This window comes from Homalodisca vitripennis, chromosome 3 (genome assembly GCF_021130785.1).
Source record: "Homalodisca vitripennis isolate AUS2020 chromosome 3, UT_GWSS_2.1, whole genome shotgun sequence".
In the NCBI taxonomy this organism is placed as follows: Eukaryota; Metazoa; Arthropoda; class Insecta; order Hemiptera; family Cicadellidae; genus Homalodisca; species Homalodisca vitripennis.
The window spans coordinates 163,813,366-163,839,295 of NC_060209.1; the positions used below are offsets into that span (position 1 = coordinate 163,813,366).

The 25,930-nt window shown below is 34.5% G+C and overlaps 1 protein-coding gene across 1 annotated transcript in view; it reads right to left on the minus strand.

Annotated features, from left to right (window-relative positions):
• Positions 1–1,413: 1,413 nt before the first annotated feature.
• LOC124357734 (insulin-like receptor) overlaps positions 1,414–25,930 on the minus strand; it is a 57,635-nt gene continuing 33,118 nt past the window's right edge. Inside the window, exons 2-6 of the mRNA XM_046809748.1 lie at positions 23,713–23,845; positions 23,307–23,628; positions 10,310–10,461; positions 9,528–9,661; positions 1,414–6,895 (exon numbers count right to left, since the gene is read on the minus strand). Coding sequence (XP_046665704.1) covers positions 3,646–6,895; positions 9,528–9,661; positions 10,310–10,461; positions 23,307–23,628; positions 23,713–23,817 — 3,963 coding nt within the window. The 5' untranslated portion in view covers positions 23,818–23,845 and the 3' untranslated portion in view covers positions 1,414–3,645. The remainder of the gene's footprint in view (positions 6,896–9,527; positions 9,662–10,309; positions 10,462–23,306; positions 23,629–23,712; positions 23,846–25,930) is intronic.

Here is a 25,930-nt window from a genome sequence, read left to right on the forward strand (position 1 = left end):
CAAACTTTCAACCTCTTAGTGTTTTTATACTGAAATGCTCTTTATTATTAGTTTTAAAATAGAAATTTTTCAGATTTTAGAACTCTCTCATTATGATATTTTTATGTAAAATTAAATTAAGTTGAATTAATTGTTTTTTCAATTTATTTGATATATTTTGATAATTTATTGAGTTTTTTGAATTATATATTGCTGGAACAATCGTTAAATCTTCTTCGTTTTTAGGTCAATAACATGTTGGTTTTTATATTTTTGCCTTTATAATACTACATAAGATATAATATAAACACATATTAATGTGCTCTTAAATCTTATTTCTCATTGAATATTCATAAATTTGGTTTTTTAACCTGGATAAGGCATAACTTGGTCTACAAACTTTATGTTTTTACAATTTGCCTTGTGCTATTGTTGAATGCCCAGATTTATAAAAAGTGAGTTAAGCATATTTTACACAAGAATGCTTATGCTTGAATAATTGTGAAGTAACCATTTTTTATTAATCTGTTATTAAAATACAATGATATCTCCTTCTTTTTATATACAATATTCAATTTAAAGCATTACAAGTTTTTGAAATGTGTATATAAAACAACTGTATAGATTTTTCATTATAACTGTAAGTATTTATAAATGTTTTAGGATATTTACACTTGGGATCAAAATTTTGTTTTCCAAACTGTCTTACATCACTAAATGACACTAGGTAATTGAATCTATTAAATACTGTACATAATTTGTAATATATCTTATATATTGTTTAGTTTTGGAAATATGATTTTAGGTTTTTAATTGCATATTGAGTAGCATAAATAAAACAGAAATCATCTGTATTTTCAATATTAAAATGAATCTTTTATACCTTCATAAACAGGAAAGGGATATTGTTGTAGACTTTGTATTGTGATTAGACATATTATTTATGTGTATTTTAGATATATAGCAGATATTTATCTATTTTTATGTACATTTCTGTAGTATAAATTTATGATGAGAAATATACATTAATCTTAATTTATGAAATGTGTCTCCCAAAAATCCTTGGTGATTAAATGCAATGTATCTACTAAAATCCCAGCAATATATTGGCAATTTTGCAGACCTTTCTAAAACATTATTTTTGTTTATTTTCCAACCAGTTTTCAAGTATAAACATGTATTTATTCAGGAATATATTCAATTAAAATCAGTAACACAAAGACTAAAATTTCCATGAGACAATTTCACTAATTTTTAAATTCTTTGTTTGTAGTTTATTTTTGACGATGGAAGAATTGTGAAGGAAACAAGATTTTTCTGGACATTTTGTTTCACTGAACAATGGCAAATGTCCGGAAAAATCCTGTATCCTTCACAATTTTTAAATGAAATTCAATCTTACTTTAATAAGAAGGATATAGTAAAAACAACGGATATTATTTGGAATTTATTTATAAAACCATACAAAATTTAACAATTAAAAATTAAAAAGTATTCTTTGAGGAACCTTTATGTTGGTAAATGTAAAATATCAAATATGATAACTAAAAAATACAAAACTAATCTTAAGTTTAAATACACAGCCACAAGAATACCGTTAAAGATTTTACAAGGCACATGAAGGAATCTATAAAAGTTTAGATGGGACTATAAACAAGTGATGAATGCAATTTAAATCAGGACAAGACGTGTGTAATATCATGTGCATGAACAAATAACTCAAATAAATTTATACTTTCTAATTAACCAAATAATACAAAATATAAGCTACATATAAAACATGAAAACTGTGTTATTGCAATTGTGTTTATCTCATTATTAGCAGTTTTAAATATGTAAAAAAACTAATGCAAAAAATTAATGTGAAACAAATTACTTTGTGAAAGGAATATCACTACCTTAAATAATTAAAGCACTACATACTGCATTAAAAGCTATAAAAATATATGACACGTACAGAGGTAGAAAAATTAAAATTTTCTTTGGAAGTAACTTTGGTTTATAAACTAAGAACAAGTTACTAAATTCTGCAATATAAAACAATGTGTTGGAAGTAGGATTAAATTCCAACGGAACTTACATAACAAACTTAAAATATTAAATAGGAACAACAAATTTATTAATAAGAGTAAAACATATAAGCAGAATTCACATTAGTTGAAGTGACGAATGTTACTACATTTTCACTTAAGAGGATATATCGTTCTAATTAACTGTCTACACCACTTGGCACGTACAACCCTCAGATTATTGTTTATCTTCCAAACATAATAAATGTCTGTAAAAATTTTTTACAATATTTATTTTTCAGTTGTTATAATTTTTGGAATGAAACTCTGACACATTCTACAGAGTTGTATCTAACAGGATAGCATTTTTTTTTACACTCAAGAATTTGTTCTAAACTTATTTTTCATTGAGAATTATTTTCAAGTACATAAAAAGTGTATATCAACTAGGATCAAAACAAAATGTTAAAAGTTACTTATTTTATTCCACTATTCAGTAAGGTAATGTAGTTGACAATTCAGAAGTATTGGTGATGATTTTCTGAACACTAGTAAACAATTTGCATAATGTATCTTAATATAATATTGCTGCAGATTTGTGGAAGGTAAATTAGTTAATTAAGTAAAATTAGGGTATTACTACTTTTTAGTCCACAAAAGTAACAAACAATCTTGTGCTATACAGTTGATTTTTGATAACATACTTAAAAGTTCAAAGTTCAGGGAAAGTTTCTATTCTTTTCATATCAAATAAATGTGTTTTAAACATTTTTTACCTCAGGCATATTTGATACTAGACTGGTTGGAATGTATAAAAACAACATTTTCATGGTACAATCTTGCAAATCATAATCTTAATCTGTTAACTGTAGCAGAAAGGAACATAATGTAAGATTTATGCATTAAAGATGTTAATGTTTATTTCTTGAGGTAAAACCAGTAAAACAACTACTCAAAAGCAAAAACTATTACAGAAATTGTATAGAAGAAATTAAGAGGAGAACCAAAAATTACACCAGGTTGACTGGAATAGTACAAGCAACAAATAGTACAAAAAAAGTTATGAAGGAGCAACTGACGATGCTATTAGAGATGGATGGATCTTGATACAATCTTAGTAAACCATTAGATGAAAATAAAACTATTGCAGCTAGAGAAACAGATGATGGAAGAAATACTCTGAGATGACATTGACAGAAGTGAGGAAAAGAAAAATGAGGCGAGTAGGAATTAAAAATGCAGTGATGGAATGATTCAGTATTTTAAAATAGGCCATCTCAATGTATGATGTTATTTTTCTTCAATGACTTCTCAATTTGAATAAGTTCCTTTCTCAATTTTGTTAAGTTATAAAAAACAATACAACACACTCTTAGTAAACTATTATGGCTTTAATAATGTAAGGCAAACTTAGAGTCAGTGTTTCTTAGTCTTATAGCCTCATTAGTAACTTAGTAACTTGATTATCAACGACATTGGCTAAAAAAGATTGGTCTTTTGTACTAGATTAGTCAAATGTGTTGTACACTAAAAGTCAGTTAAATCATTGCAATATTATAAAAGGTACAAGTTAAAACACTTCTATTTTGTCATCTGATTATGAGCCACTTCAGTGATGGTAAGTGTAACTTGTCTGTGTTTGAGAAAACATGATCTATTATAAGTCAGTGTCTTCATCAGTAGGACCATAAGTTTCAAAAACTCTTAATTCCAATGAAGATTTGTGTGGTGGTTGTTTCATTAAATTCGATAATCCAGCCATATTATCTTCTGTGCACTCAGAAAGCAATGGATCTTCTGCAGACCACATATCTATATAATCTGGTAACCCCTCTCTGATACCACAAGCTTCTTCACCATGGTAGTAAGATACATTTTTGAATTCATCATCAATGTGATATTCCAATAATCCAACAGTATGCATGAACGTTATCCTCTGACTTGGTTTATTTCTCCAACAAGATCTCATAAGAATTTTTAAAGGATCTGGTGTATTAAGTGGAATATCCAACTTCAGCGAACCACCCATAACTTCTCTAAGTACTTGTTCATTGCTTAGTCCTCGATAAGGCTGCTCTCCTAATGTTTGGATTTCCCACAAGACAATTCCATAACTCCAAATGTCTGACTGACTTGTAAATAGTCCATCTTTAAGACTTTCTGGGGCCATCCACCTGATGGGCAAAAGGCCTTTGTCACCTTTCCTGTAGTAATCATTTTCATAAATGTCTCTGGTCATACCGAAATCCCCAACTTTTACTGTAAGTTCCTTATTGATCAAACAGTTTCTAGCAGCCAGATCGCGATGGACAAACTTTTTTGCTTCCATGAAACACATCCCATCTGCAATCTGGGCAGCGATTCTCACTTTTATTTCTCCAGTCATCGTGTCGGTACCTCTAAGTGATATCAGATATGTCCGCAAGTCTCCCAAATCCATCAGTTCCATTACCACGAGCGGAGGTCTCTCTCTTGTGACTACTCCCATCAGCCTCACAATGTGATACGCTCCAGATACGGACTTCATTATAGCAGCTTCTGAAAGAAAAGTGTTCCTTTCATAGATATTTGCATATTCACTCACAGTTTTTATAGCACAAGGAATGTTATTTGGGCGTAAGACGCCATCATAAACTTTTCCAAATGTTCCAAATCCTATTTCACCTCCAAACACAATGTCATCTCTTTCCAATTCCCATTGGTCTAGGGGATTGTCATAGTGTGTGTTCCATGTAGAAGTAATAACTATGTTTTCCAACTTATGTTTTCTCTGAAGATATATATACACATATATATAAATACATATAGGCAATACAATTATGGATCCAAGAATTATATTCAGTAAAGTAATGACTACTAGATTTAACTGAAAAAATGATCTGGGCACTGAAAATGAGATATAATCTGAATACGGCCCTTTCCCTGCTTGTGAAATGGTTCGAATTCTGAATTTATACTCTCCTGGTTCCAAATTTACAACTGAATAACTGTTTTTATTTGAAAAGTATTCAAGGAAGGGAACACAATAAGTGACAGATTTTGGAGTTCTTAAATCTGTCTGTCTGTTTTGTAATTCAAATGCTAAAACTAGTCCATTAGGTTGCACAGGAGGGTTCCACCAAATGCGTAAAGTGTTATTTACAACCTCATGTTCGATTCTGTCAGCAATCAAATCTGCAACTTCATCTTTCTGGATCCTCACAACGACTATCTCAGTTTTACTACATCTATAAACATCATCGAGTTCTATTTCTACTGGATGGCGCTCTCTGCAAGCCTTTATTGTTACTATGTAGTCCTGGAAATGTTTGACATTACTTATTGTAAAATTATTGGCATTGCCTCGCAAATGTTTAACATTTTCTTTAGGTTGTAGCAAAATAAAAGAAGACTTTTTCTTATTTAGAATTGCATCATCTTTAAAAAGTTTGGTAGATTTTTTCATGTATTGATTCTTAGTTGTCTTTTCATTGGAATTATCATACTTAAAAACGTTATGATATATATAGTTGTAGAAGTGAGATTTACATGTTTGACCACGTTCTAGATCTGGAAAACTACTAGGTACTTTTTTTCTATCAAAATTTATACAAAGCTGTTCAAATCCATCCTTTTGAATCGTTAATGGTATTTCATTACAACATGAAAGTGAGTTTGGGTGTTTTTCTTGCAATACTGGTCTTACGGTTACAGACTCCGACTCATAAGTCATAGGATATTCACAGTAGTTCCTTAAGCTCAAAAGAGATTCATCTTTATCTATTAATTTCCAAGTAATTTCATACTCTTCAAACTTACCATTGAATCGTAAAGGGGGTTCCCATGATAACACTATCTCAGAGGAAGAGTTAGAATATACATGGACTGATAACAGTTCTGAGGGAGTCGAAGGAAGGGTAGTTTCCCTGTAAATTATACTAGTAGCTACAATTTTATCAGTTGAGTAACCACTCACATAGAATGCATACAGCGTATAAGCCTCCAAGTCCGTTAGATTTACACTTAGACCTTGTGTTTCATAATTTGTTCTGTGTGCATCAACAGAGACATCTACTGTCTTCCAACCATCATCGGAGCACTGGTCTAAATCTTCATACATGGAGACATCACTGCTCGGATTTTTCATGTAGTGTACTTCAAAACGTAAAACTTCAACAAAAGGAATGTGAATCTGAATAAGGGTGGATGTTTTATGCGAGACAGAAATATCCACTGTTTGGAGATCATCACATGGAAATTTATCACCATTGGATTCTTTTGACACTTCCAGATTTGTAACATTCTTCACACCAGCAATTTTAATCAGTTTCAAAATATGATGCATACACAATTTGGGATTGTAGTGGAAAAATATTCTGTTGCTAAGTACTTTAAAATTTGGTTTTGTATCCCAGTCCCAAAGTTCTTGCAGATTTTGGTTTTCCATGATGTTTATCGCAAAGTTCTCACCGTCCTCACCGTGGATTGTTGTCAAATTTTTTAGAAAGTGCAGATTGACAAGTGGAGGAGAGCGAACAACTTTCAGACCTCCCTTAATTTCTTTAATAGAACCTAAATTTTCCTCTAGCTCTCTAGAAATAGTTTTAGATTTTCCCATTTTAATATTGATTTCAAGAGAACCATTAATGTAAGTACACCCACGCAGCGACTCTGCGGTAACAATGTTCTCAACAAGGGACCCATTACAAGTCTTGCTACAAGTACCCCCTGGACAAACCACACAACTTTTCGAGTCTGAAGATCGCTCATAGCCAGCAGGACAGGTATCAATACACGTGTTGTTAAACGTTATAAACGTGTTAACATCTGGAGCTACTACACTCTTATTTTCCTTTGTTGCCTTTCTAAGACGAGTCATGGAGAAACATTCTGCTTCACTGATACATCTGCGATTTAGATACTCATACCTGAAATCAATACACATTATTGATTTTGGTTATTTAAATATTTATTCCAAAAACTTATGTAATTATAAAGAAAACAAAAAAATAAGAAAAATGTAATCATAAAAAAATGCTCTATCTTAAAATTGATTTTACTTGTTTTAGGTTTTTTTTTAATTGTTTAATTGCTATCGTATTTTCTTCTTATATAATTTACCAAGTTGTGTACATATTGTCCTGCAAGGAATTGTATCTTGTTTTTGTAAGCTATAAAAGATGCTCTACTAATAATAAGTGTTCAACTGTTAATATTTTATGATTTTTACCTTTTGTTTTTGTATGTTACAAATTTTGATACTTCAATTAGATTTAATAAACCATGCATGGTAAATATTTGTACAGAAATAGTAAGTTAGTACAAACACACAAATAATTTAATTTTAAAGCTGTAAGGAATTTGATTTACCAATGACATTACCAACAGTCTTGGTAATGATTGAATTAAAATTGCTTACTACTATAGTTTTTTCATTGTCATCATACGAGTACTATGAGGTAATGGAATGTACAGAAAGGTATTTCCAATGGCAAAGAGGACTGTAATAGTTCTGTTCTTTCTAGGCTACAGGAATAGTTATAAGGTACATTTTATAATGACTCTTCCATGCATTTTTACAAGGGGCGGTTTTTGCAACCACCGATCTCACGCCATGATGGTCAGACACGTGGCAGGTCCACAGTAGCCAATAACGCATCTTCTCTGCTACATTTATCAGTACTGAGTTTAAACAGCTAGTTTGCGCCGAGCTACAGTAGTATAAACATGACAGCTTCAATGATTCTCCTGCCAAATATGAATTGAGGATTGTTATTCGTGTCCTGCAACCAGAAGAGGATAGTGCGGCAGAAATTCATCTGAGAATGTGCTGTTTCCACAATCAATTTGATAACAAAAATTCTTCATTACATGAACATTAAGTACAGTAATTATTGTACCAAAAACAAACAACATTTAAGTTGACTATCTACTACTTGGTATAGTCAGGAACTCTTCCAGAATGTATATTGGTCTTCTCACTCAAAAATCTCGAAGTTCTCACTTGAGTCTATTTCTTAATAAATTTCTGAAGTTAACTGGTGGTATGTTTTTGAGTTTTCGGCCAATTTAAGGTTTTTTTTCCCGTACAGTGAAGTCCAATGCTGAGGTAAGACTTATCTGGAAGCATGGAGAGTTTGGCACTCTTTGAGGTTTCCAGAGGAGTTAACCCAAACTACCAACCCATATCTCATATGAGATTCAACTAATGCAAAATTAGCTGTTTTTGCAGCTCCCTGAGTTCCAGTTCATTTTAGTTGTTTAACAACATAGATGCCAGAGCTAATCTTTTTGCAGATGTTGTTTACATGCTCTGTCCATCAAAGGTTACTGACTAGAGTAACCCCTAGGAACTTAACCTGGTTGAACACGGATAAATCAGGGATGCTTGGTATTTGGTCTTTTCCTTTACTGAAGTGTATTTTCTGATTTCTCACGGTTTAGTGCTAGGTCATTATTTTTACTCTAAGTGAAGGTATTCTGAAGTGATGTCAGGGAGTTAGAATAAGTTCTTCTGCTAAGTCGTTTTTTATCAGGATGGTTGTGTCATCTGCATACATTATCCTATGGTTTTACTTAACAGTTAATTTAAGACCATATTGAATGGTTTCCTTTTACTGTCTCTCAGAATTGATGAGATTCCATAATGCTTTAGACTATGGAATGTGCTTGTCAAGATGTTTCTATGAACTTTGCATTGACATATTATTGGAGTGTCCTAAGCTACTGGTCATATCCTTTTTTTCTGTTCACCATGACTTCTCAGTCTTGTACATTTCTTGTCAATTCATAATTTTGAAAGGTTTCATGTAGGAGATTTTTAGAGCAGCTGATTCCTTGTCATACCTGTATTGATGTTTTGGACTTCTTTTTCTTTTATTCCTTGTTTTTCTTAGTGGAAAGGAGATGTCTAGAGCAATGTGCAGTATTTCTTGGGTTATTTTAAAAGCACTTTCAGTATCCACAGTGCAGTAAACAGCATCCCCGGTTTTTATTGAAAATAAGGATGTAAGGTAGTTGAGATCTTTTTCTGCTCATTTGTCTTTGAATCTTCTTTGTGACAGTCAAGTCTAACTGAGCTATGTGGTCTGATAATCCAGGTGGCATTATAGTTGCAGTAATGTCTGGGTCAGGAATACTAGTGCTTACGCAGTCAATGGAAGTTGATGTGTCAGATGTGATATGGATCGATAAGAGAAGGAGTCTTCTCTTGTTGTGTCACGAGTTCATCATCAAACATCAAGTTGTCATGGGTGTTTACCTTTATTCTATCATTATTTATGTCACTTATAAGTACAAACGATTTGTTGTAAGCTTGACAGTTAGTTGTCCATAAGATTTAATACAATTTCCATGCTGGTTCTTACATTTCCACCAAGTGATCAATACACTCAAAGTACATAGAGATACTTTCTTTTAACTATAATGTGTACCATAGCTGCCAAACATTGTCAAAGAATATCATATGGTACTGCATACGGAATGGAAGTATGTTTGTACTGTTTACATTTGTAACCGACATAAGGCAAAAAAAAAGGTTCAAAGAGACTGATATCTTACGTTCCAACAGGGCAGTGATCCACACATTCGTCATTGATGATGAACTTGCTACAGATGAAACATGCCTTGGGCCCAGGTCCTGAACAGCCTCCAACACACAGAGGGTCACAAACTGGTTTGATCTTGTTCGATATCTAAAAAAATAACAGTCAGTGAGTGCAGGCTCTGAATCAATATCTTAATTACTAAATTTAACAACACTATTCATTTTTCCTTGAGATTTTAACAATAGATGGCATTATTTCTTGTTGTACAAACTCTGTATAGATCCGTTTGTATCTGATACTGTCAGATTACCCATTTGGACCAACCACATAGCCAGTGTGTAATTTTATAACTTTAGTAAAAAATTTTAAACTGTAAATTAAGATTCTGTTTACTATAGTACATATCTGACTTACATTGTGCATAAATCATACAATTATTATAATATCAAGTTATGCCAAGATACACTAAAGTTATAAAATGTAAAGTTCTGATATTCAAATTGTTTATGCATTATAATGAAGTTCATCCCAATCTTAGGATTGCATTGAGAATTTAATGTAATTAATTTCTAGTCATAAAACAAAAATGTAATTAAATGTACAATTTAATTTAATTAATTTGTTAATTAAAATATAATCTTAACTGAAAATATATTTTCAAACATTTTTGGGGGAGGGCTTTCCCATTAGAACCTGTCCTTGAGTATGATTATTCTATGCTGACACTGATGAAATTTCTTTATCCAAAAATTTTCAGATTATTATAGGAATATTCTAAGTGGCTGTAATGGTCACCTGACACTGGTCTCGGCTCCAACACCAACCCTGGGGACACTCATCGTCACAGCCTGGACAATCCGCCGGATCCTTGTTTTTTGCCACATAGTTCTTGCTTGTATCCCATCGAGCGATGTGGTCCCAGGATATGGTCTGCACGTAACACAGGCCTGCCACAGTTTACACATTAATTAACAAGACATCATTACATTCAGAGAACCGTACAATCGACTGCAACTTTGTTTGCTGTCACATAGTTCCTGTCTGTAACTCATTCAAGATGTAGTCCCCTGGATATGGTCTGCACGTAACACAGGCCTGCCACAGTTTACACATTAATTAACAAGACATCATTACATTCAGAGAACCGTACAATCAACCGCAACTTTGTTTGCTGTCACATAGTTCCTGCCTGTATTCCATCGAAAGATGTGGTCCCAGGATATGGTCTGCACGTAACACAGGCCTGCCACAGTTTACACATTAATTAACAAGACATCATTACATTCAGAGAACCATACAATCGACTGCAACTTTGTTTGCTGTCACATAGTTCCTGTCTGTATTACATCGAAAGATGTGGTCCCAGGATATGGTCTGCACGTAACACAGGCCTGCCACAGTTTACACATTAATTAACAAGACATCATTACATTCAGAGAACCATACAATCGACTGCAACTTTGTTTGCTGTCACATAGTTCCTGTCTGTAATTCCATCAAAAGATGTGGTCCCAGGATATGGTCTGCACGTAACACAGGCCTGCCACAGTTTACACATTAATTAACAAGACATCATTACATTCAGAGAACCATACAATCGACTGCAACTTTGTTTGCTGTCACATAGTTCCTGTCTGTAACTCATTCAGAGATGTAGTCCCCTGGATATGGTCTGTACGTAACACAGGCCTGCCACAGTTTACACATTAATTAACAAGACATCATTACATTCAGAGAACCATACAATCGACTGCAACTTTGTTTGCTGTCACATAGTTCCTGTCTGTAATTACATTCAGAAAGATGTAGTCCCAGGATATGGTCTGTACGTAACACAGGCCTGCCACAGTTTACACATTAATTAACAAGACATCATTACATTCAGAGAACCATACAATCGACTGCAACTTTGTTTGCTGTCACATAGTTCCTGTCTGTATTACATTCAGAAAGATGTAGTCCCAGGACATGGTCTGTATGTAACACAGGCCTGCCACAGTTTTACACATTAATTAACAAGACATCATTACATTGAGAGAACCATACAATCGACCGCAACTTTGTTTGCTGTCACATAGTTCCTGTCTGTAACTCATTCAGAGATGTAGTCCCTGGACATGGTCTGCATGTAACACAGGCCTGCCACAGTTTATTAGTTGTGGTAGTAATAGTGGGTATGATAAATGGTGGGTATTAATAAATTACACAAGTTTAGCTTTTTAGGTGGCCTCATCATAATTGTAGCTACTAAATTATTATTCAATAATGTTGATCTGGATTTGTCAACAAGTATTCAAATGCAGGCCATAAAATATTGGTGGTTTTATTCATATATTTAAATTAAAATTTGATTAAAAATACATTTATATTAAATGGAACCCAGTGCAGTTGTAAAACAGTCATATTCATAGACAAACCACTTTACTCCATAATATGTAGAAGATACAAAGAATAGTGTTACTCCAAAAAAACTAAATACTAATATTAATATAAATAAATAAACTTTTAAAAATTGTGACATTAGTTTATTTAAGTGTACTATAATAATGCATCTTAACAATGTATCTCCAATTCTTCCTTAAATTAATTCTTTTTTATTATTAAAAAATTACTCAAAAGAATACAGAGACAACTTAGTTAAATAATCCTTTACTTCTTTTTTTTAATTTTAACAGATTTGTTTCCATTATAAAGTTGTTAGTAGATTATGTAAATATCTCATGAAGCTCTGTAATATGTTTTCTTTTTATAAAATTCGAGTGTGTGTTGGTCGATATGTCTGTAAAATGAGTATTATGTGTATGCTTATCAGTTTTTAGTATAGGATTAAAAATTGTTTTGCATACATCATTGTTTCAAACATATATAAACTATATATTGTCAGAATGCCAAAATATGTTTAACAGAATCTGCATATCTATGCTTATTCCGAAAGCCAAATGTGAGTGGATCAATGAGAAATATATTATTTTAAGTCTATTTAAATTACTAGTTTTTGGCGTTTTTCACAATGCATACAGACCAGTAGACATTTTATTAGTAACATGATCTAAATGTTTATTCCAAGCTAAATTCTTATATATACGTCTTAAAGATTGTGTATGGTCTACTAGTTTAAGCCTGCCATTGTCTAAAAGAATGTCAGAGTTGAAATTTGATCTGGATTGTTTTGTAGAAAAAGAAATATAATTTTATTTGTCTGAATTTATAAAAGATTCCTTTTGTCAAAAAATCCTTAATCCTGCTTAAAGCAATACATGGTGAAATTGCAATATGTATTGTAATATATTATCTGACTAGAAAACAACACAGCAGTTTGAAGCATCAGCATACAGACACATGCCACCATTCCCCTATCATCCATACCTCTGGTAGTCCTCCTATGTAACATATGAACAATAAGAGGTCCTACGATAGATCCCTGGGGCATGCCATGCCCCAGTATCTGCATCTGCGATCTATAAGACCTGATATATTGACTTTTATTGTGAAACATTGCTTCTTCTATTTTTACTTATTGTTTCTGTTCTTTAAATAGGATTTAAATCACGCCTGTTCCTTTCCACAGACCCTAAGCTGTTCAAATTTCTTATTAACTTTATTTGACAGAAACTATCAAATGCTCAGGTAAGATCTAAAAAATGATCCAACTACTTTTCTTCTGTTATATACTGAGTAAATAATGGACTGAATAAATTTTAAACTATAGTTACTAATGTTGATTTTCCACAAGAAAAATCATGTTGTTATTTTTCCAACAGTTTATTACACTTTAGATGTTCTAAAAGTTTATTATAAACCACTTTTTCGAATACTTTAGAAAAGATTGGGATCAATGACACTGGCCTATAGCATGCTGGTTCAGTCACATAACCTTTTTAAAGACAATAATTACTCTGGCAACTTTTGAAATATCAGGAACTATTCCAGAAATTAAAGAGGAATTGATCAAATAAGCAAGAGGTTTTAAAATAAAGTCAGTATTATTCAAAGTAAATTTTCAACAAATTTTTTAATTAGCTTTATTTGAACCTTAATCCTATAAATTTGAGTTAATTTGATTTATGATATCCTGATATATTAAGTTTGTTACAATCTATATTCATGATGAAGTTATCTATGGCTGTCTGAGAATAAGCTGTGACTGGTTGAAAAGTTTACCAAGTACTAAATTTGTTATAAATTATATATTATTTAATACATTAAATGTTTACATCTCCAGCCAAAATAACTTTTTTGAATTTATAACATAGTATATTACACAATATATCTAAGTTATTTTAAACTTTACTTACTATAAAGTGCTGGGGTTATCTATATAAAACTGCTAATCCAAAAGAAAATTTATATGTATTATTTTACAGGTAGCACTCTAATTCTTTTTCTAGTACGGGGGCTTTAACTGATGGTGATTTAATACATCTGAAATTAACATGCTCTTTAGCCAATATTATCAATCCACCTCCACTTCAAATCTCATCACCTTGTGATCTCATAAAAGATGAGCAAATGTACTGAAGAATGTGTAACATAACCAATTCTGACTCTGTCAATTGAGAACACAGAAAGTAAATCATTTTCATTTTCTATTCTGCTGAAGTTTTTATTATTTTACATCAATATGGAAATTAGTCCTCTGACTTGGTTCTACTACTTAAATCTACTACTGTATATGAAATCCAATACCAATGATTGGTATTGTAAAACAAAAGACCGATCTGGAAGAAAAATTCAATCTGGCTTGTTTCAACTGCATCATTTATTCACACTCATCACATAATTCTCAATGAGTTAACATTTTCGATACAGTGAGAAGTAGTACAAGGATACACAATGATACATAAGACTAACGTAGTTTCTTAATGTGTTTTGTTTTTTTTTTTCATTGTCGGTGTATATGAACAATTGAATGTTTATATAATTAAGCTGGTGAACTAGACGCAGACTCTACAGGCCTGTAAACATGTACTCCTTGTGGTGTTAACGGAAATACAAGCACTAATTTCCTCTGACCATCTTATGAGTCCAAAATGAAATATACTTAGGAAAACAATTATGAATATCCGATATATTCAGCTATTACTAGAATAACTTTTTAAAGCAAAAATGTTTTATTGTTTACATTTTTTCTCATTTAAGATCCAAATATTAAAGTTGGGAAGTAATAATTAAACGGCTAGATGGTTAATTGGTCTATGTTATTTTTTATTAAATTTAAAATAATTTTTTAATGTTAATTTTAAAATATTGTTTTGATATTAATTTTGCTAAATACTTCTTAATGGTCAATAACTGTGTGGCAATAAAACAACACCCATAGTGTAAAGAACAGTGTCATAGAGTTGTTAACATTATATATCAGTAGTTATAATAACCTGGATAGTAGAAAGGTGTGTTTCCACCGCAGTAAATTACTAAATTAATCTATGATAGATCTCTAGCTACAGAATATGTTGATAACACCTTCACTGCGACTCCAGTCATGTACTGAAATTAGTATATCCTGGATAGTAGTAAGGTGTGTCCACCGATGCAATAAACTATGATAGATCTCTAGCTATAGAATATTGTTAACAACTTCATTGCTACACGAGTCATGTAGCCTACCGATTTTAGTACAGCCAGATAAGTAGTAATGTGCATCCACCAAAATCAATGTTTTAATGAAAACAAAATATGTATAAATATAAGTATTTCAGAAATTTTTATAAAACAAAAAAATGAAAAATGCATCAAACTACATTTGAAATTGACAAATTGTTAGTTGTTATTTACTTAAAATATTAAAAATACAGTAAATTTGTTGTTATTACTTTTCAGATAAACTACTATAGTTTAAGAATACCATTTAGCGTTGAAATGTTGCTGTTTTACAAGGTACAACCACAAAATTTCAAGTGGAAACAGGATTTTAACATTGGATGCAATATCTCATAGACTCATACCAAGGACGTAGCCCGTGAGGGGGTCCAAAAGGTCCGGACCCCCCCCATATTTTGCATGGTTTCAATTACTTTTTTAATAAACGATTATTATGATTTAAATAATTCAGTATTACTGGCATGTACTGTTGAAAGATCGTTCTCAACACAGTTACAGGTTAAGAACTTTTTAAGGAACAAAATGGGACCTTACTTTCTGTCCACTTCAGTTGTCTTGACCCTCCCCCCCCCCCCCGCATTTTTTTTCTGGCTACGTTCTTGACTGACACATAATCAAAGCCTATACTCATCAGATTTTTCTCTACGGTCTGTGGTTTGTAGGCAAAGGCCATTTCTGATCCGCTAAGCATACTTTTGAAGGAATTCTGAGCACATTTTTCAATACCAATCCAACTGGATAATTTTAAAAGCTAATGATTTGACACTAAGAAACAGTAACAAATTTCGATTGTTAAAACATAGAAAATAATGTTTACGCTAAGTAAATACAAAGATATAACACCAATTAAAAGAAAATTCCTTTAACTAAACATTGAACAACCAACCACTCCTACAAATGGGTGATTAAAAAAATATTAGATGAGCGATTGGGTAATTTCCTATTTTTAGTAAGTAAATATATAAACAGATAAGGTTTCAACAACAATACATTTATTGATCAGTTAAAGTGAATTATGTCCGCATACAATCTGAAGTCCATCAATAATTTACTTGATAAATGCCAAATCGTGGAGCTACGCAGTAAATGGGATCAATTTCAGAGAACGCGAAGTGTAGGCAATAAATACACCCACTGACGGACTGATTACATTCATGCCTTCAGACTATAAAAGCCCATTGATTGCCGAGAGGTCGCTTCCGCTCTCAGATATTTGTTTACGAACTGAGTATCGAAGAGTGTCAACCCATAACACAGTGTGATATATGACTATTGACACAGTCAGGGAGAATTAAAACAGAGCACAAGCGGCTATTGACTAGACACAACACCACTCCAAGAACGTGATGTAGCACGTTTCTTGCCCTTGGCTCATTTCACTAACTATCCTTTTCAATTTGTTAACTGTAATGATGGTATAGTTTAAGAATTAGCGTCTAATTCTCTGTAAGTCAAATTGATGGTGTTACGAAGTCTATACATCAAAGGCGTAACTACGTCTCACTGTTTTAGCAATTAGGACCCGTCACTAAAACTCACTGGTGTTCAACATGTCCCGTGAACGGCAGTACTAGAACTGGACATCGGGTCGCGCTGCAACCTTCTCGTACATGGCACAGCGATAAAAACACCAGGCATTACCATACCGTCCGTGCTTTATAATAATGTCGAGTGTCTGAATCATAATGATCAAGATTCCTTAATTAAACCCAATAACAGTAGAGTTAACAGTTCCACGAAGTAAAAGGCAATGTGTTGGAATTTGTGAAGTACGCTAGAGTTCATTTTACAGAACAATCGTTTCAAAATATTGTTGCCACTTCTGTGATTCTATAATCAAGTTGACTGGCGTATAATAATGTCTAGTTTCTATTACATGTATATAATTTAGCAATATTTAAATGTGCAATAATGTGAGTGCCAATTACACAAACAACTGTGTATTCAATATTACGCCAATAAATATGACTGATTAACTGATTCACTGCGATACTGGGCGTGAGGCAAGTTGGCCTATCTCGTGTTTACAGTCCAGTGTTGGTGCACAGAAGTAAATAGTATTGCACTCAAATTAATTGCATGTAATACATTCCATCATACGTTCACCGCAATACATGTCTCTGAGTTAGGCTATTTCATCTAAATTTTTACGACCGTTTTCTGACCAACAATATTGACAATTCTATTACTTCCGTTCTCGTGTTTTCTTCCCGTTCTTTTGAAAGTGGGTGTGTTATTTTTTGGCTCTTGTTTCCCAGGAATTATGTGTTATAAACGCGTTTCTTCATGTTGTACTTGTTATTTACTATTCTAATTTCCCCCGCAATCGCGACATGAGGAATTGAGAAATTTTGATTTCTCTAGTTGGTTAAATATTTACAAGACAGAGTCAGTTGTTTCTAGAAGTGGTGTTAAAAAACACAACAGTACTTCAGAAACGTCTGCAAAGTAAATTACGAAAGCTAAATTACTAGCCAGAGGGGGATGTTAGGTTTTTGGATTGTGGGAAAGTCATACATCTGAGGAATTTTAGAACAGTGAGGAGTTTTGTTCGAAACACACGTTATCTGCACAAATTCCTCGTCGTCAAAAACAAACGTTAAAGAAAAAATCTGTTGAGCTCGGAAGTAGAATACTGACAGCGTATTTTCTGAAAGCATTCCTTGTCTAGACCACAACGTTTATCAGCTGTTCCAGACCGCCCTGTCAGCACCGCGGTTCCTGCGTACCGGGAACCAGACCTCGAGATGCGTGGGCAGCGGCAGACGCTGAGTCAACAGCATCTTGCCACTTGCCAGATCCACATATTCCAGTAAACAGTCTGCTCCATACAGTATACAGGAGTGGGCATGTCTCCAAGGGTTAGCCTGCGTCTTTATTTGAGAAATTACCGACAAACAGAATTTACTTGGTTCACCCCCTTTTAAGGGTTGTGTTACTTGGATAGTACTTTATACGTCCTTTTTGATAAATTAATGTATTGTAATTATTTTCAGTATTATCCATAATTTTACTTGTCCCATAAACCAGATATTGATTCCACAAGTCCAACCAAGGATATCATCACATGCGCGCGCGCGCGTGTGTGTGTAAAGGCCCTAACAGTGATAACGCGATGTAAACACGGCGATACCGTCTGCGGATCGTGTGACTTTTGCTGACTTGAAACATAAATATTCGTTGCCTCAATAGATGAAATTCCATTTATCATCAGTTACTATGCGCTTTAGATTAATGGATACTATGGCAATGTGTCATTATGTTTTCATTTCTTTGTCACATGAACAACTTTCCTAAATTTGAGTAACAGTGTAGCTTAATTCGTTTTTACTCCAGTTCAAAGGCTAATCCTACATTTACTGTCACACATATTAATTGTAATTTATGACAAATGTTAAAAAAATACAATTAGTTGTACATTTGGAGTAGGCATATTTATTTTATAATCAGAAATAAATATATAGCATCATACACAAATATTAGAGGAAGATTGAAAAAAAAAACTATGTATAAAGAAAGTTACAAACATACCACTTTTACGATTGGCCCTAAAATTGAGGTACTGAGTAGTAGTTGCCAATAATAAGATAATTTTAAAGTTTTTACTAAAAAATTGATTTGTCGTTAATACATTTTTATGTCATAAGGCAGTTTTAGAGCACCTATGTCTCAGCGTGGTAGTAAGACGGTGATTGCGGTTTGATGAGGCATCTGCCGAATATTATAGCTATGAATGCTAAATTATTCTTGGAAAACTATTACACTTCGTAAAAAATACAGTTTTATAAAAGCATAATTGATTATAGTGTTAGTATTGTATAATTTTGAAATACAGTTCGAGATGGTAACCTCCCTCGTAACCCGGCCAATAAGCGTACGGCTTTTTTGTTGTAGAGTAAAAACTCATTTATCAGAATTTGAGAGGCAGACACAACCTTACAATTATAATAAACAGGGTGAGAATACGAAACAAGGGAGGTGATCTGACTTGTCGTGTAGCAGGCTTCACTAAGGATAGAGTTAGGAATATTCCATAGAGGGACATGCACCATCATCAAACTCGATCTTGCCTATGTAGAAATTAAGCTCCAGAAAAATGTCAATTAGTTTGATCTCGAGATATCTTGAGTAAAAAACAAACAGACAAAATTAAACCGATCTCGAGATATTCGGACAAGTATGTAACGCTAATCCTCAGCCAAATCTCGTGGAGGAACATGCAGCATTATCAAACTTGATCTTGCCTATATATATATATATATATATATATATATATATATATATATATATATATATATATATATATACATAAATTAAGCTTCATCAGGGTGGCCACACAAAACCTCTTTTAAAATTCCCGGTTTTTCACGGTCGAAAAATTCCGATTCCCTAATCTATTTCCAAACCAAATAAACAGCTATAATACTGTATTTAGCCCTTACGCTGAGTACAAAGGTGACGGTTTATCACCACCATTTGTATTTGCAAGAAGTGTCATGAAGCTGTGGTGCTCTAGCAAATTTCGACGCTAACAATATGCAAGAAATTCGGTGACGATTTATCGCTATTACCTATTTTAAGCTCCTTAGTTTTTATCTCTATGTCTTTCGATGTGTCGACATAACATGGTGTATACCTAATAACTTTCCTTTCTGTGATGTTTGGAAAATACATATATCGAATACTGAATACACAAAGATATCAAATATATATCGAAAGAGCGCTACCGTAGGGCAGACTGCAATCCAGCATTACGGGTCAGAGGTCTGCGGTAGACGGACTTTCGGTACGAGACAATTATTATTTCACTGGCACACAAGATCGGTCCATCTGATACTTTATCGATAGAGAATCTATTTATGTACAACACAAAGTACGACGTATAGATAAAATAAAAATTAGCCTGTTTTCTGCGGAGAAGCTACCATCCTCGCATAGAACCAGCAGACACGATGGTGTTTACAAATATAGACATAAAAATACGAACTTAAATTTAAATATTATTTATAAATCACAATATTTTGTTACTATATGTTTCTAAATAGTTTTTATACACAAAGAAATACAAAACACGTTTCACCAATCGGTAATTTGAGTACTGCCGATAGTTTTGTCCACGAATAGACGGAACAGACTCTCGACGATGTGCCGAAATAAATATAAAAATACTAATTATAGCTAAAATACTATTTTTTTATACAGTAGGTTGTTACTTAGGTTGTCTATATACATTGTTTCATACGGAAAATCCAAAAATGTTTCAGCAATCGGTAATTTGCGTACTGCGGATCAGTAGTCGTGCACGAATTAACTTATTTTTTGATTCAAGATTCAACTTCACCATATCATTAGATGTAATATTGTGAAATCGTGATTCTCAAGCGTAATTAAGCACTTCTGTTGGTATCGGAATCGAGTATCGGAAAGATCCATTCATATTAAAATGTCAAGGACATTACAAAAATTTACGCATACCTACAAATGTTTCACGGAGTCCGAAATTCATGTTTAGTGCACACTTTTCCAAATTATCATCGTTGGTGGTAGCCCTAGTTACAGTCCCGCGACTGTATCGTGGCTCTGAATATATCCTAGTGACGGCTAATATACTGTACATAAGAAAGTTATGCAAAATCTGTAGAATAAGTAAATGGACACCAGTACATAACAGTACCTTCTATAGTTGCACCCAGAATACGAGCACAATTAATGTTAATTACTGCCTCTGCAATATTTTGTACTAGCCTTTAAGATAATGCAGGATAGAATTACCCCATCACGACAACACAACTAGAAAGTAAATAAATGCACAAAAGGCAGTGGTTTGTCAAAAACGAGCTTGTTAGATTATAGTCACGGACTACGAAACAACATGGCATAAGGCTCCTTATACACGTTGGACTATTTGACGGATTGTCACGTGTGCGAGGACCAAGAACGTAGCCAGGGAAAAAATTGGAAGGGCCCAGACAACTGAAATTTTCCCGTCGTGGTGATGTTCCTTCACAAGTTCTTGACCCGTTTGGATGATGACGAATTTTCAACTGTACATGTCAGTAATACTGGATTATTAAAATAATTGTTTACTAAAAAAAGTAATTTAAAAAAATTTAAAATTAAAGATTCAGGATCCCTTGGACCCCCTTTAGCTACGTCCTTGGCGGGGAAGTCGTTCAGTTAAATAGTTGATCGGAAGACTGACACAATTTCCAACCAATTCCGCTCTGATGACGAAAACTGATGTGCGTGATTGATTCGGTCGGCTGGCCGTCTGTAGACTGGCGACAACATGAGCTGCGTTTACTCCGACAAGTTAAGTTGCGAGAGAATTTGCACAACTACTGTCGCATAATGTGAACATGATAAGCAATTTTACTCACGAGAACTGTCGCAAGTAGGTGTATGGCTGGTTGTTCCGGGGAGACAATACGACGTCTGTTCACACACGGAAGTGATGTCTCGGCTATGTTTATAAATTAAATTTTAATAGCCGACATTGCTTTCCTATCTAACACTGGTTGCGGTAGTGCTCGCGGGAGCTCTTGCGCCCGTTTAGGCTAGCGATTTATAAAGACGAGCACAAAATTGCGCATTTTTGCCATTGTAAACGCAGTTCAGTCGAGGTTTGGATGTGATCGTGATATCAAAACATAACATCACTTTCTTTGTTTTAACCTAAGTAACCTGATGACCAATCGGAACATGTGGTGTGTAATGAGCAACCGTTCATAGACAAACCGAGGCCTCAGCCGCGATAAAAGCGGTAAGCCGTGGGCGGCCAGTGCTGGATCGAGCGGCGACTTAAAGTTTAATGTCTGTGTTGTACATATGGGGAACACTCGACACTAGCCACGACACACGTGAGCCCTCACTCAGCTCATTCTGTCATTGCTGCGCATAATGTCGGACGCAAACACCGCCTTCTAGGCGATACTTGTTGTAGCTTACCATAAGCTATCTTATCAGGCCCTGTAAAAACTAACTAAAATTCTGGTGTACTCAAAAAACTGGGTTGCACCTCTTATCAACCCGTCAAACATATGTTATTCGACGAACCGAACTCTTAAGTCTGTTTATAGGGTGAACACTGTACATTTTAGGCCTGTGCTATCTATCCAACATACGTCTTTTCAAAATACTATTTTCACTTAAGAATAAGAGTTGAACAACTTCGTCCGGAGACCCCACTTCAGCGATTGAATAATACCTAAGTACAAAAAAGAACCGTTTGTATCGCGGTCACTACCGCTCTGCCGCTTTACCGCTTAAGCGTACCCCTCGTTTAGTGCCGAAATCCGGAACGATCGGTCAGCCGATTTTAATTGACTGATGTGTTTTTACGTGTGTTTTTAAGGGGGGCAGGGGGGGCTTGCCCCAGTATGGGAATAGAACTAACCAAGATAAACTCTACTACATTAGTGGAGGCAACCCTCAGGCGAAGCTCGCGAACATGCGTTGATCTTCTTTCACAATTTCACGATCCACGTCGCGTAAAATAAGATGTTTGGAAATTAATTAGTTCTTGATTCAAGAAGTTATCAAATTATGTCTGGATTTTATAAGTTCTTGGAGTCGGAAAAATTGGTCTTGAAATTTTCCCGGTTTTTCGGGAACATTCCTGGCTTAATCCTGGTTTTCCCGGTCGGATGACCACCCTTTATAAAATTTAAAGCATCTAGCTCAATTCCTTCACGACATATTCTGCGGGCAATTAAGTTACGCTCATTCTTGGCCAAATTTGAAAAGCTCAGAGTGATAGCCGCACATTTGTACAAGCAACGATTTACATCACACCACGGACAGATAGACAGACAATCATATCATACAGAAAAGAAATGTTTATATTCCCTTGGCTGACTAAGAGATATGTTTTCGACCTATTGAGTGATAAGGTCCTTCGTAAGAAAAGTAGTAAAATAAGTATAGGAAATTGACATTTGCTAATCAAGATATGCTTTAAAGTTTTTGGGGAGTAATTTATCTGGAAAATAAGAACTCTAGTGGTATATTTCTTGATAAGAATGTTGTACACCAAAGTGTTAAATGGCCAGTAATTTAAAGAAGCGCATAGCATCTAAGGCAAACTTAATGTGTAACCATTTTGCGAAGAAACCACGTTTGTGTAAAAATTCTAATTTATCACAGTAATGACAGTTTGTCGTGTTCTAAATCTGTTTTTTCTGATACTTACTCGGATTGTTCGCAATCTCGACCGCGCCGCGTGAGATGTCCACGAGACTGGTGAGTCCGATCTCTTGCAGGTGGAACATCTGGAAGACGATGAGGGCGTAGTCCATGAACAGGGTCTCCCCACGGATGAGGGTAAGATTGGGCAGGATCTGGCCGATGTTGCGCAGGCCGTGCACCCGGTACAGCATGAGGTAGTCCGTGATCTCGCGCAGCTCGGGCAGCGAGTGCTTCTCGAAGTCCTCCTCCTTGTTCTTCTCCATGAGCACGATCCTGACGTGGCCCTCCACCACGTTGCAGCCGCGCAGAGCGTCCAGTTTCTCGGGCTGCACACAACAACGTAACGTCAAACACCTCATCGTACCACATTGCAGTTCAGTAGGAACATACCAGACGATACAGTGCCATACCTTGTTGCGGATCTCGATGCTGTGGCACACGCCGGAAGTGAGGAGAGGGTCGACTGTGTAGGCCAGGGCCAGGAGCCACGGCACGAGGTAGGGAAGTGCGTGCATCGCTACAACTCAGCCTACCGCCACTTTTCTGTAACAAAACAGTTTGAGTTGGAACGTATCACAAGGCAGTCATGAGTTCCAAGTTTGGCGGTTTAATAGGGTGACAAATAGCGACCTGCAGCCAAACCGAGTCGTACGCTAAATATATCAAGTCGCCTGGCAGACAGGAAACGATCGATGGCTTGACGGCGATTACGGGACGACTACGAGTATATGCCTGTCTCCTGCTCGCATGGCGCACATTACAATAATTTTTATATTTGGCTGTATTGACGTAATTTTACAATACAGTATTATTTTACTTCTCGTTAATCTTGAAAACAATCAAAACCCCAATAAATATTTATGGTATGGCGATACGATTTGCAGAATTCTGAGTACGGTGTAAGCACAGGACCGATGTTAGATACGTATCAGACCACTTCAACGTACCCTTATTAAAAAAAAAACTAAAATTAAATCATTGATTCATTGACCAGCGGAAGTTGTATTTCTTATACTGTACTATCTGTAATTAATCTTGGATCACCAGATCTCCGAATTAAAAGTTTGAGGAATTCCGGACGAGATATATTAATTTCTCATTCGTTTCCGGATCTCTTGAGTCCCTGTATCACAATTAGTTTAGAACTACTTACATAATGATGTGGATTATACTTTGGAAACTTTGATGCTTAAAAAGTACTTACACATAAATTCGTCCAAAACTATTGTATTTTCAAGTTATTACCACAATACAATTTTACACTTCAATGGTGAGAGGTAATCGCCATATAAATTCATTTAAAATGCTAGAAATTTTCTCCTTTTCCTAATGACGACGCTTGGACGATTTCCAATGGTTGCGTTACTCGCATTACATGTAGATGAAGAGTTTTTGCATCCGGGTTATCTGTTGTTTACCTCTACGTGGCCCAAGCTCGTACAAATCCAAAGGATTAAGGCCATGCAGTTCGTGGAACTAATCTTACCAGACACGACCATCTGGCCTCCCATCTGTCGTTCTGAACAGCAAGGTTAAAATGTGCTGAAGCCCCATGATCCATACGCAATACGTTTCTTATTATTGCAGGAGCTTATCTTCTAGTAAGTCCTGGGAGAGTTCTGTCTGAATAAAGCCTTTTATAAAGGACCTGTAAAAAGTGGTGCGATAACGTCTAATCATGTAAATCAATAAGTCAAAACCTTCTATGAATGAACGCGTAGATAAATTAACTTATTGTTTTGTGAGGTTACAGCCTGCTGTTAAACGTACTGATAACTCTAAAACTAAAGATTTTTAACATATGCTTAGCCTCTATGACTTTTTGTGTGTCAAGTACCCGTTTTTGAAACTGTAACACCCTGTATACATGGTTCTATTAAAAATAAATTAATACTGCATGTGAAGACTGTGGTAGCTAATTGCATATGGTGCGCATAGGGTGGTATAATACAAATTTGAAAAATATTACATACTCACATTTAACACAAACTTAATGAAAGCGTTATGTCAGATGTTTATAAAAGTGATTTACTAGACTAGTACTCCGCTATAATTGAAGTGAGCTCCACTAAGACTTGTAGCAACAGCCGGTATAGTAAGCTACGTCCACTGTAGTAAATGAGTTTTTAGATTTTAAAGCTTACATATTGTAAAGGAGTGTTAGTCTCCTTCTCACGTTTTTAGCACTATAAATGTTATATATTTACTTTCAATATTTGATTTGTTAGCGAAATAAGTTTTATGCAGATAAACAGATAGTTATTGTGGCAAATGTGGATCTTGAAGCACACGCTAAGGTGATAAACGTCGTTTTTCATAGTTATAGGCTAAAAATTCTTTTAATAAAAGGGTCAACTTGTAAAGTTAAATTTTATCAGTTCTGAAAGTTTGATCCAGCCACTAAGTTTAGTTATTGATGTGGTTAATATAGAGATTAAATAAGCTCTCCATAAACAGTCCATAAACACGGTGTCCCCGCACAGCGCGTATAAGACGATTGTAAACACAGCTTTTATCACAGTTCAAATCAAATCAGATTTTTATCACCGGAACATTTTACTACGCGTAGCAAAACTCAACTGGTTACTTTTTACTCGCTAAACTTTTTGCCATACACCCCACAAGAAA